The sequence below is a fragment of the Elgaria multicarinata genome, chromosome 2, assembly GCF_023053635.1.
Source record: "Elgaria multicarinata webbii isolate HBS135686 ecotype San Diego chromosome 2, rElgMul1.1.pri, whole genome shotgun sequence".
Classification (NCBI taxonomy): Eukaryota; Metazoa; Chordata; class Lepidosauria; order Squamata; family Anguidae; genus Elgaria; species Elgaria multicarinata.
Window position 1 is genome coordinate 105,151,610 of NC_086172.1, and position 20,660 is coordinate 105,172,269.

The following is a 20,660-nucleotide window of genomic DNA, read 5'->3' on the forward strand; positions in this document are numbered from 1 at the left end:
AAAGGGCTACTAACCTAAAACTACAAAATCACTTGATCTGGAATGATGCCTACAGAAATGGAAGATACTCTTTGCATTTCTTCATGTCAACACAAACTTGTGTGTAAGCTTCATTAAATGGGTGTTTTATAGTAAGCTCATTACTGGCCACTCACAGATGTTTGCGGGACATTCTGATGACATCAGCCTCCTGTGCATCTCCCACTCCATTTTCCCATTCTAGCGCTAAAAATAAAACCTCAGGAAACCCGGCTCTTCTGGGATAAATCAATATTTGTAGTTTTCCTGCTGTGTGCAGGCAAAGTTGTGCTATAAAATGCCCACTAGAGGGTGCTGTCCCATTCAATTGCATTGACGCTGTACAAGCCACAGGGTTGCTACTCTCTTTCTGCTTTCTTCGTGTAATTACACCTCGTTGCAGAAACAGAAGAGACGCAGGAAGCAGAACCATGGTAAGGGAACGTGATTTGGAGGAGGGGGAGAGGGAAGAATCACTTTCCCTTACCATGGCTCTGCTTCCTGCATCTCTTCTGCTCTATCACCCCACCCCTGTCTGAAGGAGCTCTATGTTGTAACTGATTAGGACCATCATCCTAAAAGAGATTGCCGGGTATCCGGTTAATTCACTTTTCTAATTATCTCATGCCCAGATATTGTCAGTGGAACACTGGAAAAGTGAACACAAATGACTAGTGCAATTCTCTGCATACCTATTCAGAAGTAAGCCCCACAGAATTTAATGGGACTTACTCTCAGGTGTGTGTAGGGCTGCAGCTGTTACAGGAGAGGAAGGAAATAGGAAGCAACGATATACCATCATGCTTTAAGTGAATTGCTGCAACCAGACTGCTGAATAAGTGTTTATTAAAGAGGATGGATAAGCAAACTTTAGCAAACGGCAGAATTTACTAAATTAAGTTAGATTAACAGACGGAGGACAAAGTAAACCACAATTTGAGGTAGAGTGGAGCCCTTTCATTAATTACAGGAAGACAACATTAAAATTGTTTTTCTGTAAAATGAATATACATTAGAGTTGTTCCATCTTTTCCAACTAACACAGCTTATTTATCAATCTATCTTGTATTTTGTATGTATTTAGGAACTTGAAAATATTCAGATTTATATTAGCATGGTTAATAGTATTTATACTAGCATTGTTGTTAACATAAAGCCAGAAAGATATAGCCATGGGTAATGTGATATGTCATCTGAGATATGATCTTCCTGTCTGGGGTTTATTACATTGGTGGTGTACTGTAATTGGGTGCTGATTTATACCACATCCAGAGCTTGGTCATTCCATTGTGGGCATGGCAGAAGGTGATGATGAAGTAGCTTTTCTGAATTTCTTTCCATCCTCACAGTAAATTTAATGAAACAGAATGCAGTTACACTGGCCTTGACATAACTTTAAGTCTTTGTAATGGGTATGTCCGTGGAGTGGAGAGGATTTGTATGCAGTGGATGTACTCTCCACCGAAAACATGCCCATGCTACACCCCCTTTTTGGCCCTTTCACTGGCAGATCTTCTCCTGCAAAATGGATCTCCTAGATGCACTCAGCTGGCAGGTAGAAGGAGATCCCCAGGGATGACCCAGTGCAGCCTTCCCCAATGACTCATTGGACTGCAACTCCTACCATTTCCAGCCAACAAGTCTGCACTAGGCCATACTGCAAGTGTGGCCCTAGCCACATAGCCAATGGTAATGGATGATAGAAGTTGCAGTCTAGCAATATCTGGAGAGCACGGGTTGCCCACTCCTAGCATAGTGGCTATAAAGTATCAGGTCTGTAGTGTCCTTGCGCTGCTACTAGCTTTTTTATTTTGTTTTTTTCTTCTGTTTTAAAGTTTAATATTTTTATACTATATTTTATTATGCTATTGTATTTTTATGCGTTTTAGTCTAGTTTGTGAATCATTAAGGGCACTACTGAAATGTAATAAATAAATAATACCTCCCTTTCATTGCTTGGCTGTAAAAATGTTACCATCCCTCTGTTCATTCTCTCTCTATACTGGAAGGGGGGGGCAACTTATGGTCCTCCAGATGTTTTGGCCTACAACTCCTATCAGCCTTGCCCAGCATAGCCAATGGTGAGGGGTCATGGCAGTTTTAGGCCAAAACATCTGGAGATATTTTGAAACACAAGAATTTTTTCAAGTGAAAAATGAGGAGCCACTGAGGAACAAAGTATCTTTCCGAAACGAGAGAGAAGCTTATTGAAGCTTTCTTTTCTCTCTCTTTTTCTGGCAGTTGGGACTTTTTAGGAACATAGGAAGCTGCCTAATGCTGAGTCAGACCATTGTTCCATCTAGCCCAGTATAGCTGGTACCGATTGGAAGCAGCTCGCCAGGGTTTCAGGCAGGAAATTTCAAGTCCTACCTGGAGATAGTGGGGATTGAACCTGGGAACTTCTGCATACAACCCACGTGCTTTGGTCTCTGTGCAAGGGACCCTCCCACACTCTTTTTTTAAAAAAAAAAAAAACCGTAAGTGATGCCTTTCCTCCCCGTGGTTTGTCCTCTTCAAAAACGTCTGGAGAGCGATAAGTTGCCCATCCTTGCTCTATCCCTACCCACTGGGGCGACTGCTACGTCCACTTGACGAAAAGGGGGGGGGGGTCCGGCCGACGAAACCTCGTCTTGTTTGTGGTGCAGCAGCAAGACTCCGGCGGCTGCCTCTCTGCAATCCCAAATAACCGGCGACTGTTCCGAGTCAACACATGCAAAAAAGATCGGCATGGTCCTATTGTAGCCACACTTACTTGAGAGCAAGTCCCGGTGAACTTAACGAGATTTACTTCCAAGTAAACGCGCAGAGGGTTAGACGGTACGAGAGGAGACAAAAGCCGCGTCGCCATTTCGGGGAAACAAGGGGCAGTATCCAATGGTAGGCCTACTTAGATCAGGCCCATTCACTTCAATGCACCTACTCGGCATAAGAATACCATGGGATAGGACTCAAAGGAGCGCACGAAAACGGCCTGAGCAGGTGGAGGAGAAGGAAGAAGAACCCGAGGGCGGCGCTTCTCCGCCTTCCTCTTCTCGCGTCCTTTTAGCGGCGCCGCCTCTACTAGGCGTCACTTCCCGGGGAGCAGCTGAGAGAAGGGGGCGGACAAGAAGATGGCGGCGCTGGGGGAGCCTGTGCGGCTAGAGAGAGGTGAAAGCAAAGGGAGGCGAGGAAGGCAAAGGCGCGCGGCGGGCGCTTTGCAGCGCGGCGGGTGCATGTATGGGTTGCGTGGAGAGCGCGAAAGTTCAGTCCCGGAATGCCCGGCTGGTGGTTAGGTCTTGAGCCTGGGGGTCTCGGCGAAGCCTCGTGGCTTCCACCGCCTCCACCACCAGCCCCACATGCTCCAAGGGGGTTCCCCTGGAGAAGCTGCGTGCCCCCGTCCCCCTCCAGGGTCCTCGCCTCCCTACCTCGCATTCACTTGTGGCTCTTGACTCGTCAGCTTCTCCCTCCCCGCACAGCTGTCAAAACAAATCCCTCTTGCGTTTCTCAGCTTTACTAAGGTCGGGGGACGGTGACATTTGTGGTGGAGGAGGAGGCTCAAGCGAAGTGCTTCTAAGCCTTGTGGGATACAGTAGAGGGGGAGGAGAATTATATATATTTAATTAAAAGCAAGCCTACGATTACAATATATACCTTTGTGAAAGCCTTGGGAAGTGCAGCTTGGTGGCTGATCTTGCGATTCTATGGTTGTAAAGCTGCAGAGCGTTAAATCGAAGCGCTTAGGTCTCTGTAATAAATGCAATGTGAGCAACTACACAGTAGGCCTTAACCGGAGTAGAGTGGGGAAATCTAACATGCAAAAGCCTAGATGCATTTAACCCTGCTGATGCAAACAAAAACATTTCCGAATTTCTAGTCACCAGCATCAAATTCATAATGGATTGAGTTTTTATAGAGCTATTGTATGTTGTTCATGAGCTTACAAGTGGAACCTGTAAGAGATTTTAACAAGATATGTCAGTGCTTGAGCACATTTCTGCCAACTTTTATTGAACTGGTAAGACAATGCATGTATTTTCAGATTCATGGCCTGTGTTTTACAGGATTTAAGTTTTGATTGCTGAGTTACATTAAGAAGCAATGCTGATAATAGTAAGAATGTTTTTTTATGATCCGCGAGAGCTTGGGTGGCCTAGTAACTACTGTTCAACTTTCACCTGGGTAGGTGTGGGTTCTAATGTCTACTCGCTTATGGATTCACTAGGTTGGCAGGCCATTATAACTAGAAAAAGAAAATAATAAAATCTTACCTCCCATGATTATTGTAGATTCAAATAAGATAATGCTTGTAAAACATTAAAATTCTAAATAAGTTGATGAAACCAAGAAGTATTCACTAGTTATTTTTTAAAAAAACAACAACACGTTTTTTCCTCAGTTCAAAGATGCTGCTGCTTTCAAATAATGGTTACATCAGCCTTGATTCTGACATGGTTATTATTATTATTATTTATTTATTTATATAGCACCATCAATGTACATGGTGCTGTACAGAGTAAAACAGTAAATAGCAAGACCCTGCCGCATAGGCTTCATGTCTCCTGTTTCTTTTTACTTCCTAAAGCATGTATTATTCTAGCTCATATTGAACAACGTTGAAACATAACTCCAACCCTAATTTCCTAAATGCAGCACAATCAGATATAAAATTTAAAGGCATTGTAGCTTTAAGCTAGAGGAAGTGCATCTGTTTGTTATACTATAACATGTTTGGACTACAATGTAGAATGCAATTTTGAAAGACTTTTTCCAACTTCTAGGATTCCTAAAAGTATATCCCAGTTATCAACAAATAAAATCACTAAGATTTTTTAAAAAACTTAGTCTTAAGGGAAGGTTTGAAGCCAAAACGTAGTACTGTATGCCTAGAAGAATGGCTCCAATTAATGCTGAAGATAGTTGTATGTTTCAAAGAAGCTGGTCAGCAATGCAGTTAAGCTAAAGTACTTGGATTTAAGGCTACTTAATTCAGCTGAAGTCACTGGGAGAAAATGGGCTTATATTCAAGCCCTTAGCTAGACACTGCTGTGTATTTTGCTGTCCAGTACAGACAAGCCACTGAGTAGGAATAGGCAAAGGTATTGAATGATTCTGCTTTAACCTTAGGGGGAGGGGGGTTCTTTTTAATAATTCTTCAATTGGCAAGTCTATCCTGATTCATAGTTTGGAAAATATATGCTGATTTGGCCTGGCCTTTCCATTGTTGTTAGCTGTTACACTTATATTCTTCTTTAAATGAGCTCAAAATGCATAGTTCTCCACCCCCTTTATTCTTGCAACAACCCTGTGAGATAAATTAAGCTAAGAGAGAATGAGGTATGAGCTTCATAGCTAAGCACCATTTTAGATCTGGGGCTTTGTTTTACCTCTGGGACCCTGAATTCCACAAATAAGAAATTTGCAATGAAAGGGAAGCTCTCTGAATAGAAATTTGCATTAAAACTTTGCTCCTGTTCTCTTGGTGCCTTCTTGCTGCCCCCCCCCCCAAGCACATTACAACAGCACTTTTTCTAGTGGATTAGCTGTACTAGGTGAGTTACCATAGTAAACAACCATTTTAGCATGATCCTCTCCACATCATTTTTCTGTCATTTCTCTATGTGTGAAAAAAAACTTGGACAAAACAATTTGATTGCATGTGGAAGGGCAATATTTTATCTGTTCATTTTTTTTAAAAAAAACAACTTTTGAAATATGTTTTCCAGAGAAAGAGTTCTAATTCTTTTATAGTGAAACTATGGCAAAGTTTTGACTTCATTCTAAACAATTGTATTGTTAAACCACTGTAGCAACAAATGCTTATCTCCAAGAATTGGAATTTAATGTAGTGCAAGTGCAGTGTTGTAAAGCTGTTTACTAACTGTCAAACTTAATCTTACTAAGCAAGTGATAAATACAAAATCCATTATTTCACCTTCAAGTTTAAAAGAAACTATTTCCAGTTCCAGTGCAAAAAATGGAAAGAATGATGGGTTTTCAAGCAATTATTCAATATTCTAACCTGCTTTTTACTTAGAATGTATGCATCAAAGAATTGAAATAGCTTATTTTCATAATATCATAGGTGCAAAGGATAATGGTGTTTGGAAAAGAGAATAATAGAATAACTTGCCATCACATTTTGAAGTGATGGCAAAGGATTGTAATGCACTGTATCTTAACTGCTTTTGAACTAATCTTATCAAGATATGAATGTCTTGGTGGGCTATTCTGGGCCTAAGTTTTCATAGGAGTGATGAAATTCCCCGAGAAATTCCCTGTATTGTATTTTATTTTATTTATTTATCATATTTATACCCCGCTCCTCAGCCAAAAAAAGGCTCTCAGAGTGGCTTATACTTAGCAAAAAAGACAGTCCCTGCCCTCAGGCTTACAGTCTAATAAAGACATGACACACAAGGAACAGGAGTTCAGGAGGGAGGGAGGGAGGAGAGAGAGAGAGAGAGAGTCCAACAGGAGCAGGCCATGATGTTTCTTCTGCCTTCTCCTGTCGGCTTGTTCTTCCTTCTTCCCCACAGGGCCAAGATGACAGTTTGCCCTGTGGGGGTGGGGGAAGAGTCCAACAGGAGCAGGCCATGATGTTTCTTCATTTTACAAAAGAACAGTTCTGATAATGAAAGAACAAATAGCTGATTAAGATCTGTGTGTGTTAAGCTATGGCAAATGATGAGATTTAGTTTCATCAATCACTGACCTCTTTTTATTAGTTATGGAATGAGGTCAACCACCCATGCTGTGTATCTGCAGCTTTAATACTGCAACCTGCAGGAGGTTACTGGCTTGGCCCTATATGACCTAGAAGGGAAGGACTATTTTAACTTATTTCATTCAAGCACACCCCAAAGAAGTGATTGTGTGAAATCTCAAGTCCCAGAAGCATCTGTTCTTTTATACACACGTCGCTCACAATAAAGCTGTGCAGTGCCACAAGCTCTTCCTGAAGACAAAATGGGGATATGCACAGGCCCTGGAGAAATTCTGCTAACCTTACTGAAACTCTTTCCATTCCTTTGATCTGCCTGAGTAAGAACATCCAAATTTATGTCAAACTTTTGCTTTAGGCAAAATTAAGTGGTAGCTCTAAGTTAACTGCTGACTTATCATTGTACCTAGGAATTCCCTAAAGTAGAAGGAAAATTTATATGTGAGCTGTTTTTAAGTCCTGATTATATTCTTCTATGAAAGCATTTTATTCAAGATGGGTAGACTCTGGTGTAATAGCTTGATTATGTATTAACGACTAACTATTGGTAGTTGGTGTGTTCTAATTTTCCAAAAACTGTATGTCGTAGTTTTTTCCCTTTTTGAACTAGCAGTCATTTTGGTGGCTTATTGTCCAGTATAAATATGAGAGTTACAACGTTTTGTCATTTGCTGTTCAGTAACTCAAGGCAAATTTAACAATATTTGCAATAATATGATGTTTGGATTCTGCTTCTGGCTCTGCCCTTTGTCATATGAAGCCTCTGTGTTTTGATTTCTAATCTTCAAAGACTAAGTTTTGGGAAAAATTATTTTTGCTCAGTTGTTATTTTGATGGGTAAATGATTTCCACGAAACGTTTGGCAATTGCTTGCAAATAATTTTATGTTAGAATCCTAACTGTGGACATGGCCGAAGAAAACATGGAGCTCAGTTATATTAAAATCCTTTTGCCAACCCAAGCTCTGGAAGATGAGAACCATGGCAAATCCCAGCATATAAAATAGAAGTCCTTTGAATGAAGGTATTCACAAACTGAATAGCAAGAAGCCTGCTAGTACTATATGAAATACTAATTGTGTGCTTAGGATTGGTATCATTTTTTGTAACATGAGGTACAGCATTAAATGGTCAGCTACAAAAGAAAATAATATGCTTAATGCATTGATGAGTATTTGAACAAGTACCTGATTGTAATAGGAAATATTGGATTTAATAACGAAAATGTTGGAACTGGAACTAGAAGGGAAGTTAAAGGGACACATGTGTTTGTGTAATCTTTATTCCACGGAAGCCCCTAAAATAACTCCTGGCATAATGAATAGAATTGGGTATTTATGCTGTTTTGTTGGGATGGTATGTGTGCAGGCAGTGATGAAGTTTGTAAAATTAGCACAACTCTGTTAACTGTATTCCATTGGCAAAGCTCTTACACTTACTATGCTTGAAAAAAGGTTGTTGTTAGCTTGTAGTTGTTAGCTTCTTTTGTCAGCAACTTACTGCAGTAGGGCAACCATCTGACTTGCAATGTGACAATGATTATCTGAAACCCATACTGGGAGAGTAACTATTTATTTATTTATTGCATTTATATTCTGCCCTTTTTCCTCCAAGGAACCCAAGGCGGGTGCAGAATCCTCCTGCTCTCTATTTCATCCTCACAACAGCCAGCGTGTGAGGTAGGGCTGGCCTGAGAGTCTGTGATTGGCCCAAAGTCACCCAATGAGCTTCCATGACTGAGAGGGACTAGAACCTCCCAGACTTCCAATCCAACATTTTAGGCATTACACCACACTGGCTCCACCAAACTCTACAAGAGTCCAGTTCACATGGACTCTTGTCCAGTTTGTGTTCTATGATAACACTTTGGTTTAATCAATCGTAACTTCATAATCCGTGTAAAAAAAAATCTCTATGGTCTCCCCATGCCATCTTTCAGATAAGTGGTTTCAAGTTTTGTTCTTAGAGAGAGAGCTCAAGCCTACTGACATATTGGCTGTAGGCAGCTTCGCACACATACCACAATTTTTTTCCTTGGTGAACATTTTGCACAGACTTCTCTGTCATGGACCCAGCATATTGCTTGTACAGACTTCTGGGACATGTTACAATGCAGGGGTAGACAACTTGGTGCCCTCCTAATGTTTTGGACAACAATCCCCATAAATCCTCACCATTGACCATGCTGGCTGGTGCTGATGGGAGTTATAGTCCAAAATATTAGGAGGTGACCACATTGCCTACCCCTGTTCTAAGCCATATGCAATTAATGTAAAGCACTACCAGGCCTAAGCATGTGAACATTGAGAACAGCCTGGAACAACATTTATGCTTCTGTGTTGGGTTGCTATTCTCTCTTGCATGTACACGTTACAGAGAAAGTTGGTGGGAGTCAAGTTTGACTTTCAGAAGTTTGCTACTGAAAGAGCCGTAATGAGGAATGCCTAATAGGCTGGCATTGCAAGGAACCCTAGGTTTCCCTGGAATTCAAAATCCTTGGGATTTTGTTGACAAGTTTCTTAACCTGATTCTCATTAGACACAGAACAAATTGTGAGGAACTGTATTGGTACAAGATCTGTACCCACGTTTTTCTGCAACAGATAACATAGGAGCACTTTAAATGTTATCCCAGCTGTGAGGGAGCCCCTCTTCCAAGAACAACCCCCTCACAATTCAGGTGTGTAAGCGCAAGCTGATCACATGGCTTTTCCACCTGAATCATTATCTCAGTTCTGTGGTTGGGAGCAGTGTAATTGGCCCCTGCCTTTGTAACTGGGATATTTTAAATATTGCCTGAGCCATGTAGGAGCTGCTTTTCCAACACTGAAGGGGCCTGATAATGTACCAAAGGTTTCACTCTCCCTCCCTTTTTCCATTTGGGGAATGTGGATAAAAAAGTGAATAAAGCTCTATGAAAGCACAGAAAGCTTTAAAACCAAATGCTGAGCTGAGCAGCAGGCTACTGATGAAGAACGTTGCAAAAAGGTTGTCAGTTCTCTTGATGGTCATCAACCAGTAAAGCGTTCACGTTTATGTTTTTGCAGTACAATCCTATGCATTGCTTGGAAGTAAGTGCTGCTCTGTTCAGTGGGGCTTACTCCCAGCTAAGTGTGCAGCCTAAAGTTTACAAATCATAAACACTATCACTTTTCAGATGTAAGGAGTACAGAAGAATGAACAAAATAATGGGTTAGGGAAGTCTAGTGAGAGATATGATGGAAATTGTGAGAGCTGGATAAAGAACTGGTTGGTAGACATACGTATCTTTAACCTGGAAGAGAGACAATAAGAAAACAATTGTCTAGGACTTGTTTTGATCCCATTGATTTGAAATGGAAGGTACTGAAGGTGCTGTACAAGGAGAAGGTTTGAATGTAATCCCATTTCTAGTGGTGAGAATGGTAGAATATATTTTTGGCTGCCATGTCAATAAACTAATAATATGCTCTTAGTAAAAGTTAGCTCATATTATTTCCCTTCATATTTTTTTCCAGACATCTGTCGGGCTATTGAGTTGCTGGAAAAGTTGCAAAGGAGTGGAGAGGTACCCCCACAAAAACTACAGGCTTTGCAAAGGGTTCTTCAAAGTGAGTTCTGTAATGCAGTGAGGGAGGTAAGTTTTATTTTCAAATGTATATGGTGAATGTCACAAGGCATATTCCCTGAGTCAAATATAACATATGTTTAAGCAGAAAGAAAGCCAGCAGCTGCAAAATTTGAGTTTTGGGTGGGAGGGTGATGTCGATAGCTGGTTGGCCACTGTATGAACAGAATGCTGGACTAGATGGACCCTTGGTATGGTCAGCATGGCTCTTCTTATGTTCTTATGGTTAGGATTCAGTTTGATTTGCAAAACTATAGTCAAACCACAGTTCATTTAGAATTGTTCTTACGGCTCAGTTTAACCATCACTGCCCAAACAACCATGCATCTGAATAATTTTGTTTTCTAAAGGTATATGAGCATGTATATGAAACTGTGGACATCAGCAGTAGCCCAGAAGTGAGAGCTAATGCTACAGCCAAGGTAAGAATCATGTTAGCTTGTATTAACAAAAGGAAAAGTTAAAATTTATAAACCATCTGACAGTCCTAATATAGAAAAGTTAAGTTATGAACCTATGATAGTGAGTAGTGCATCTACCCTTGAGGGGTTTATCTATGTGTTGGTGGAACTTAATGGGTAGACCACAATGCTGCTTGTAGTGGGTGTTGGGACCAATGTGAAACAAATAATTGAAGGTATCAAGATGCGATTTTATGCATGTTCAGACAGAAAAAAAGACCTACAATTGCCAGCATTCTCCAGCTCGTGCTGCTGGCTGGAATGCTGGGAGTTGTAGGACATTTTTCTGTCTAAAAACGCATAGGATTGCGCCCTTAGAGACGTAAGATGGTCTAAGGAAAAACACAAGAAGATCTCCTGACAGAAGATAAGTCTCCTGTAAAGCATCCTTCTTTTAGTTCCTCTTTTCTATTTAATGCACTGTAGTAGTCAATGTTCCCTAATGCACTCACATAGAGGTACTGTATATGACGACCTTCCTATACATACACATGGAATGTTAAAACAACATTGTTGCACATAGTTTAAATTGTTTTTATTGCTTTTACATTTTCTACTGGTTTTAGCTTGTTAATAGTTTAATATGTTTTTAGCTGTGTATATTATTTATCATTTTATACTGTTTGATTTTATCCCAGTGATATAGGGCGGGATACAAATGTATAAATAAATGAATTAATATTGTTTCTGCCCACATTAGTGCATTGGATTAGTGCCTGCTGTTTCCACAATACAAGAATGTTAGAGGAGGAAGATTGTCAGCACCTGGGCTATGTGGGAATGTCTTTCCTTAGGTGATTCCGACAATTTTGAAAGGAGGACAGGATGAGGTAGATTGCTTCTGCTTGGAGTATTCTGTTGTGTACTGTGAGCCCCATTTGAGGCTGCTTATGAAACATTTTGCATTTGATTCCAGTGCCCAAGTTAAAAATACGTGGCATCTCTTTGAAGAACTGTGTGTGTGTGTGTGTTAACTATAGCCTTTAAAAAATAGAAGTATGTGCACAAAGGGGAACAGATTGCTCCCTTTTGTGCATATATAAGAAAATACATTTATAATTTAAATATAAGAAAATACATTTATAGTTGAAATAGTACATCTGCTTAATTAGTTTGTTTCTGTTTTGCACTATGATTGATATCTAAAACACCTAAAAAGCAGTGTTGAGATTGAGAATATGCTGAAGTATTACTGAAGGGGTTGCAGCCTAAATGTGTCTGTCTTCGCAAAACTCTTTGAAATACTTGCTACGAGAATAGACACACCAGAAGACTCCAACTCTATTGAAAAGAATATGGGGATTTCTATGTTTTACAGGCCACTGTTGCTGCCTTTGCTGCCAGTGAAGGTCATTCTCATCCCAGAGTCGTTGAGCTACCAAAAACAGAAGAAGGGCTTGGATTCAACATCATGGGCGGCAAAGAGCAAAATTCTCCAATCTATATATCCCGAATTATCCCAGGTGGTATTGCTGATAGACACGGGGGATTGAAGCGTGGAGACCAGCTTCTTTCTGTAAACGGAGTGGTAGGGATGGAATTTAACTTCCACTTGTAGTAGCTACTTGTGACCGCTTGAGGGCATTGAGGGGATACTGCTTGGTCTTATGTGTACTTTGCAATATGAAAAGTGAGGTTTCCATTGTTCTTTTACAAATGGTAATTAAAACGAAGGAATTATGATTATGGAATGTACTTTAGATTTGCATTTGTAAATTTATTAGTACTAATACAAACTTTCTATTTCATGAGGAAACATTCTGAATCAATAAATAAGGGAGGTGGTTACACACTCTGAGGATAATTAGATCAAGGATTTGTTAGAATGTCAGCAAGACTGTAGATTGTGCTCAATGGGTTGGATCCAGACTTAGTCCCGCTTGGAGTAGACCCACTGAAATCAATGGGACAAGTTAAAGTTGTGCTTTAAAATAGCTGTGGTTTGCTGCCAAATTTTAGCTGCAACCATTGCCAAATTTTGGCTCCAAACCATAACTTCCCCTTCAAAATTGGGGGGCATGCTGCTGTGGCCTCCCACCACTAAAATTCGGCAGCACAAGAAAGGCCAGAGGGACCACGTGAGGCCCATGTGTTGTCCACCCCGACCTATATACTTAAATGTAAGCTCTCATGCTGAATGGGCACATGCAAAAGTGACAGGGATCCATCCCTAGTTGTGTATTCTTGCCTGCTCTGAGGCAAGTCATCTCAGAATACAGAGCTCGAGCAGTCCTTCACATATAACACTACTTGACATGCATCCCTACTTCAAAGTGATCTGTTTTGGCTAATCAAAGTAGTTCCTCATATTTAGGCTCAACTGACCAGCCCTCATACAACCTTTCAGTTGCTGCATGTTGTGGACACTAGTTTTACCAGGCAAGTTAGCTGTGTACTAATAAATCAGAGTGGCCGCCCAAGGGCTGGAAAGGACCTTAATGTGGTAGGGATGGACTCCAGTATTCTGTGTGGACACAGGCTTACATAGAGACAAGAGGGACACAAGAGTTCCAGAGGAAACAACCAAGGCAGGAAGTAACAAGGAAAGGAACATCAAGTTGCTTGAAGCTGATTAGTCTTTCCTGAATAATATCCACTAGCAAGCTCAGTAAAGTTAGTTCCTCCCTAAGTTGTTAACACAGTTCAGAGGGACTGGGGGAGATGATGCATTGGTGGGGCCGAGCATCCTGCCCTCAGGCCAAATCTGGATGTAATTATGGAATTAATGTACCAGTTGGAGGGTAATCATGGTTATCCATCACATTTGTGCCTTGCCCCTTTTCCACGGAGCTTTGGGCGGCATATTTCTGTGTTCCCATTTCACAGCAAGGCTGTGGAGGCAGTATGCCTATATACACCAGTTGCTGGGGAACATGAGTGGGAGGGTGCTATTGTACTCCTGTCCGAGTTGTGGGCAGCTGGTTGACTATTGTGTGAACAAAATGCTGGCCTATATAGGCCCTTGGCTAATCCAGCATGCTCTTCTAAATTTTTAAGTAGGTTAGCCTGCGAGGTGGTGCCTGGCCCAGCATCTATGTCAAAGTCCAAAATTCTATGTACCACAGTTTCTTTCTTTGTAAATAGTTTTAGTTGCATAAGAAGGCAAGTCTTTTAACTATTAAATTAGCCATTTTGAACAGGTCCCATTTGTCTCCACCTTTCTAGACCTACTTTACCCCTTTGCAGCAGAAAACACAAGAATATCACATCAGTAATTAACACTGAACAAATGTATATTTTATATTTCATTTCATTGTATTTGAATAGAATGTTAAGCATGTCAGATAGGGAAGGAAGGAGCAAGTGAGCAACCCTGTATCTTAAAGGGAACAGTGATGATGTGCTATTGGCCTGGTTGGGTGGGGATTGAAAAATCACCTTTCATTGTGTGACCTATACAGGAACATATCAGCACCCACAGTTTAATAAACACTGTCTTAAGTGAAACGTAGTGTAAATGCTTAATTTTGAAAGCCATTTATTACTTGCAGTAGATATGTATGATCAAAGCAAGCAGAAAATCTGGTTGTTCCATATGTTTGCCAACTTCTCAAGCATAACCTCTAATCTTTAAAAACTGCCATGAGGTCACTCTTGTAAGACTCATAAACAAAAAAAGGTGTTTGAACATTAAGATATTTTGATATTTACTAATGGAATGATTAATTTTTTTGTATTTGTTTCAGAGTGTTGAAGGGGAACACCATGAAAAAGCAGTAGAACTGCTGAAAGCAGCTCAAGGGAAAGTTAAGCTGGTTGTCCGGTACACACCTAAAGTCCTGGAAGAGATGGAGTCACGATTTGAAAAAATGAGATCAGCAAAACGCAGGCAGCAGAATTAATATTGTACATATAACTTAAAAAGAAGCATAGCCTTTGCTTGTCTGCTCTACCCATGAAAACATCATCTTGTAGTTAAAAAGATGTTAATTTTGTTAAGCCTTTTACAAAACCTCTCCTGAACATCCTGACGCTTTGTCAGAAGAAAAGTTTATGTAGGCATTTGTAACAATGTGGTTTTACAGATCCTTCTTTAAAATTCAGACCTGTGAGCATTAAAACAAATTTGTAAACTGTTTTTCAATACACTTTAATAAGCTATTTTCTGCATTTGTAACATCTGTTTTTCTAGTAATTTTTCCATTTGACATTATTTAGAACTGAAAATCTTTATTTTGGGTACAGATATAAAGCAAATCTTATTCTTGGCGCTAAAGTCTGTCATCTACATACAGGCAGTTATAATTGTATGATTAAGTACCATTTGTACTTTTGAAGATCAAGTTTCTATGCATGTTCTAGATCATAACTTTATTATCTTGGACACTTTCTTACCTCTTTTATGAATAATTTGTAACAGGCAGTCTCTTATTTAATGTTTCAGTGATTGACATTTGAAAATCATTCCTATAATTTATATACTTTTGTACTAATTTCTGAACATTTGGAGAAATTGCACCACTGTGTATTTATATTTAGTAGGGTAAAACTTGCATGCAGTGCAGAAGAAAATGTATACATACTCTTGACTTTCTCTTCTCTTGTAATTTACTTATCTTACCTGTGTCTGTTTGTACTATTCATCAAGGAAAAGTCTATCAAAGACCATAGTCAAGATAGCTTATATTACCTCCAGTAGTGGAGACAGTATACCTTTCAATACCAATTATTGGGGAACACTGCAGAGAAAGTTTTCTATTGTACTCATGACCTGGTTGTGGGCTTTCTGAAGGTATCAGGTTGTCCACTGTGAAACAGAATGTTGGACTGGATTGGCCTCATCCAGCATGGCTGTTATGTTCCTAGAAGTAATGAATGTGAGCCTCACAGGGTACATTGGTGGTTGACTTGCTATTGCCAGAACATGAAAGTTCTGTGAATATGCTGTTAGCTTTTCTATGCCACTGTAAAAATAGCAAACAGATTTCAGGAATTCTTTTGTAAAAGTGCTAAGGGATCACTTTCTCTTGAAGAAAATAAGGCATTCCTAGCTTGTGCAAATCTGTTGGGATGGTTTTTAGCTTGAAGTGGATAGATTTCTGAGACGTGACACATGTTTTCCCCTCTAAGCAACTTTCCCACTCCTCTAAAGAGTGCAGACTAGGTCTAAATCCATTGCAGTAGCTTCAGATGGTATGTGTTGAGAGAAAGCAGGCGTATGCGTAGGGTGTTTGGAACATACCTCCTTTTGTACAAAACCCATTTCTGAATCGTGGGACCCAAAGAAGATCTGTGAAGAATTCTTTTGGCAGGCAAGCTGCCAAGATTGTGGTGTCATGGATGGTGTTTTTCATCTGCATACCTAAGAATTTATGTGATTCCTACAAGCCTGATTTTGTGAATTGCCCAGACGGTTCTGGTTGTTGAGCAGTACAGAAATGTAAGGAATAATGGATGGAACTATCTTGAGCTGTGCAGTCACCTCACTCCATGGCTAGCAGGTACTCTACCTCAAAACTGCAGGGCTCTAAAGCTCTGTTTAAGTGGCAATTTGCCTCCACTTTTGTAGCCTGCACAGCCAAGTTGAAACAAATTGCTCATAGTAGCTACACCCACATTTTGCAGAGGAGCCCTCAACAGTAAAATCTTACCATTTAGGGCTTCAGAACAGGGCTGGGGTACCTTTATCCCTACAGATGTGTTGGACTATAATTCCCATCAGCTTGACCATTGGCCATGCTGGCTGTGGCTGATGTGGATTGAAGTCCAACAACATATGGAATGCCATGTGTTCCCACCCCAGCTTTAGAAAGTCAGTTTGCAGCTAATGAATGTTTATTTTGTGGGTATTGGTACTAATTTAGTTACTAAAATGTCAGCCAGCTTGTTGGACCTGTGTTTGCTGGACAGAGCAGACTGAAATCTGGTTATGAACTGCCAGAAAAGTGGGTGTTGGTGAAGGATAAGGTTTCATGTTCCATATTGAGCTGTGTTATAGAAGTTTTCATTGCTGCTCATGTCATAATCCAGGGTTAAGTATTCCAATGTTATTTAAACAGAGTGCTACTTAAAACCTTCTTGTAGAGAAAACATAGTTTAATCCTGGAGGCTTTTCAGTGAATTATAACTGTTCAGAAAGATGACACAAATAGTCAGTCTGCAACTCTCTAGTTCAATTTTGGGGACTGTTTTGTTAATGGTTTATCCAGAGAAAGTATTTTCAACAAAACCTGTAGACTATTCTTAACCTTATTTACTCAGAAATAAGTAGCATGAGTTTGATCGGGATTTATTTCTGAGTCAGAGTGCTTAGGATTGCAGTCTTAGTGCTACATCCAATGTCACGCAAGTGGACTTTCACTTATTCATGAAGACTATCCCTTGCCTTCCACTGCCTGTGCCCCCAACATCTGTTCTGGAGAGCCCCATAAAACTCCAGAGCAGATTTTGGGATACATAGGGAGATACAGAGGGGAGAAGGAATCTGTTACGCTAGTGGATGGACAACCTTGATGAAACCCCTTGTCTCATCCAGTTTTCAGATTTTACCTTCCCTTCACCACCTTGTTTTTGGAATTGGTTTGATTGAATTTCAAACCACAATGTTGAGCTCTTCTGCCCTAGCAATATCCCAGTCAAACGTACGTGTGTGTGTGTGTGTGTGTGTGTGTGTGTGTGTGTGTGTGTGTGTGTCCTGCTTCCCCCAGAACCTTTGTATTGAAAGCATCGATTACACAATAGATGTGTGAAGCCCAGCTTTTCCCCATGTCTCCACTAATCTGCCTCCACTCTCCTGCTTTATTCCCTGCTTGAGACTGACAATTTGTAATGTTCCCATCTTGTTAAAGAAATAGAGGTTTATTTTGAAATTTGAGAATTCCTGAAATTTGAGAATCAGGCTAACTCATTAGCCTGAGTATCCACTGGATGTCAGTATTCAGAGATAAATGTATTCAGGTCAATATGAGTAAGTGTCTTATAACACCACCTCTGAATGTCTAGAACTAAATGCAATCAAATTTAACTATAGTGGCAATATAAATCATGAGAGCAGATTATGCTCCTTTGGATGACTATGTTTAAAAGAAGAAAAATCTAGTGGGGTTTGTACAAGCAACTGTAAATCCTTTCTGAGCATTTAGGCATTATGAGCCTGTCTGTAATAACTGAATCTTAAGTTACTGAAACCCAGGAACTGTATGATTCCCCCACCACCACCCTTTGTAGTCATTTTAGATGAGACTGAGCACTGAATTACATGGTTTAAGTATATAGCCTGCTGCAGAAGGCAACCAGTAGAACCATGTTGTTGAACCATATATTTTTTATGGAGCAATTAATATTTAAAGTATTGAGACCAAAAGAAGTAGTTGGGCCAATCATGAAGTATTTTATTTTAATTGTATAATACTAGATTTGTGTTCAAGCTTTCTATATTAAAGAGAAGAATAGAATCAAGTAAAGACTATTATAAAATTTGTTCATCTGATGTTACTGGATGTAGCAATGTGTATATTACTCTAAAAAGAGTTAGTTTCAGGTTACCAGGGCTGGTGTAGAAAAGTGCTTTATAGTGTAATATTGTGCATATTTACTTGGAAAGACAAACTATTTTCATTGGGGATTACTCCCAGGTGTGTGTAGGACTGCAACCTGAGAGTAAGCTGCATTCAACTCAATGGGGCTTATACCTGAGTAAACATGTACAACATATACAGGATTGTACTGTCTAGGGATTTCCATTATCAAGTTTGGCTTTTGGATTCAATAGGCTTATTGTTCCAAAACATATTGGATTAAAAAACAACTGGCCTCCTGTTTTACTAAAGCAGTGTATAAAGAGGATTGTGAGGGCGAGGTGGGGGGGGAGGGGAGGGAGCTAAAGCCATTTTATGTCCCAAAGTTGGATCACTAGAAACTGTGAAAGAGTTTGTGTCTACTTAAATTCAGTTTTTTTCCCTTAGTTGCTGTAGTCTATAAAGATTCATAAATGGGATCCTGAGGCTAGATTGAAAGCCAGTTTTTAAAGTAATACTAGATTTAGATTCGTTGGAGAATCAAGAAAAGGACATATGGAATACTACTGAACAGGTGCAGTGACTACATTGTATTGTGTGTGCACTTATGCAATAATTTAATAACCAGCACAGATTAAAGATAAACAATACTGTGTGTGTAGTCTTTATGTATTTAATTGCTGCTTCAGGGCCCTGTGCTTTTTTATCATTATTTTTTTGCAACATGAAAATAAAGGATTGGAATTTTATATTTCTTGGTGTGCATGTGCTCTAGATCTCCTTATTTACTATTATTTCACAAATAAAAAGTTGTTCTCTCCTTACCAACAAACCTTTACACTGGAATATGTTTATTTGGAACATGTTAAATTGTACATAGATACTGCCTTCCCCCACAAAATACAGTTTCAGGTTTACCTAGCAGGTTCAGATTTAGTTTGGTAAATTCAAATCAGATTGGTAATCAATGCATGATTTGTTCTGCAGTTTGGATATAGACAGGTAAACAGGTCAGAAAAGTAACTGCTTCTGAGGCAGTATAGTGCTTCTGTACTAGTAATGGCATGATTAGTAGCTGTTTTCATCTCATATTTATTATGCTTAAAAGTGAAGGAATCAAATGCTGCTACCATCAGTAGCATTATGCCCCCTCTCACACTACAAAGGACAGCCCATCAGCAGTGGAATCCTATCCCCAATTACCTGGGAATATGCCCCATTAAACTCAATGGGACTTATTTCTAAGTAGAGAGGTATAGAATTGCATTGTAAAGTCTCTAAATGGAGGCTTCCCTGCCTCAGATCACCATGCAAACATGGGGCTGGCAAGACCTGTGCAAGGACAAAGACATGGCTAAATGCATGACTCTCCTGCTGCTTTGAACACATTTTGCCCCTTCCCATGATCAGTGTGTGGAGCGGGCTACACAAATAACAATTAAATCAACTGACAGTGACCTTAGGGATGCCATCTGAGTGGGGAGGGGAGGAGGCAGCCTTGCCTACACTTTTTACGGAAGTTTGATAAGCTGGTCTGTTTAGCTTTTTTGGAGCATAGGGAGCTGCCTTATACAGAATCAGACGATTGATTCATCTTGTTCAGTATTGTTTATCATGAATTGCAGCAGCTCTCCAGGGCTTCAGACTGGGCTTTCCCAGTCCTACCTGGAGATGACATTGATTGAACCTGGGACCTTCTGCATGCAAACCATGTGCGTATGGCCCTTGCCTTCATAGCATGAGCTAAACATTATCACCTGCTGATAGCTGCAGATCAAACTGTTGTCAAAGGGAAGTTACAGGGGCTGCTCTAAAGGAAGTAAAACAACTGACACTTCTTGATGAACTTTTGGATTTGAAAAGCCTTGGCTTTGAGGGGGTGGGGAACAGTTATGAGCACAGGCATTAATGCAACGGTTTCTAGGGGTGCTATTTAAGAGAAGCAGGTGCTTTTACTTATCTAATCATAGCTTGGTTTCACCTTGGATGTGGAGTCTGCATGTCTGAGGGCTGGTAATAAATCACTGATTTGTTTTCCTGCCCCAGCTCATGAATAAAAGGGCAGCTAATCATTTATCAGAGTCTGGCCAAAGTAGGTGAAGCAGCTTCTGAACTCACTATTAAATAAATAATGGGTGGCACTTTTTAATGTGGCACTTGGAAGGTGAGCAAAACCCCAATTGTTCCCCCTTTCCCAACACTGCTTGTTCCTTAAGAATGTATCTGCATCGGTTGTGCTCTCCAACACATGTCTGAGGTCCACTGTACTGATTTCTAGGTAACAGTGGGACCAGGCTGCCAGGAGTGACTTCTTTCAGATTTCAGCAGCAGCACATAGCTGCTACTTCTTTATCTCCCATCTTCTTGCTGTGATAATGTGGCATCCAGGGCTGACCCAAGATACTTTGCTGCCTGGTTC

At 40.2% G+C, this 20,660-nt stretch overlaps 1 protein-coding gene across 1 annotated transcript; it reads left to right on the top strand.

The window, feature by feature from the left end:
• The first annotated feature begins 3,092 nt into the window (after positions 1 to 3,092).
• LIN7C (lin-7 homolog C, crumbs cell polarity complex component) lies at positions 3,093 to 18,990 on the top strand. Its single transcript, XM_063117342.1, has 5 exons — positions 3,093 to 3,165; positions 10,214 to 10,332; positions 10,674 to 10,745; positions 12,103 to 12,312; positions 14,471 to 18,990. Exons 1-5 carry the CDS (start codon positions 3,129 to 3,131, stop codon positions 14,624 to 14,626), a joined length of 594 nt encoding a protein of 197 aa, XP_062973412.1. The 5' UTR covers positions 3,093 to 3,128; the 3' UTR covers positions 14,627 to 18,990.
• The last annotated feature ends 1,670 nt before the right edge of the window (positions 18,991 to 20,660 follow it).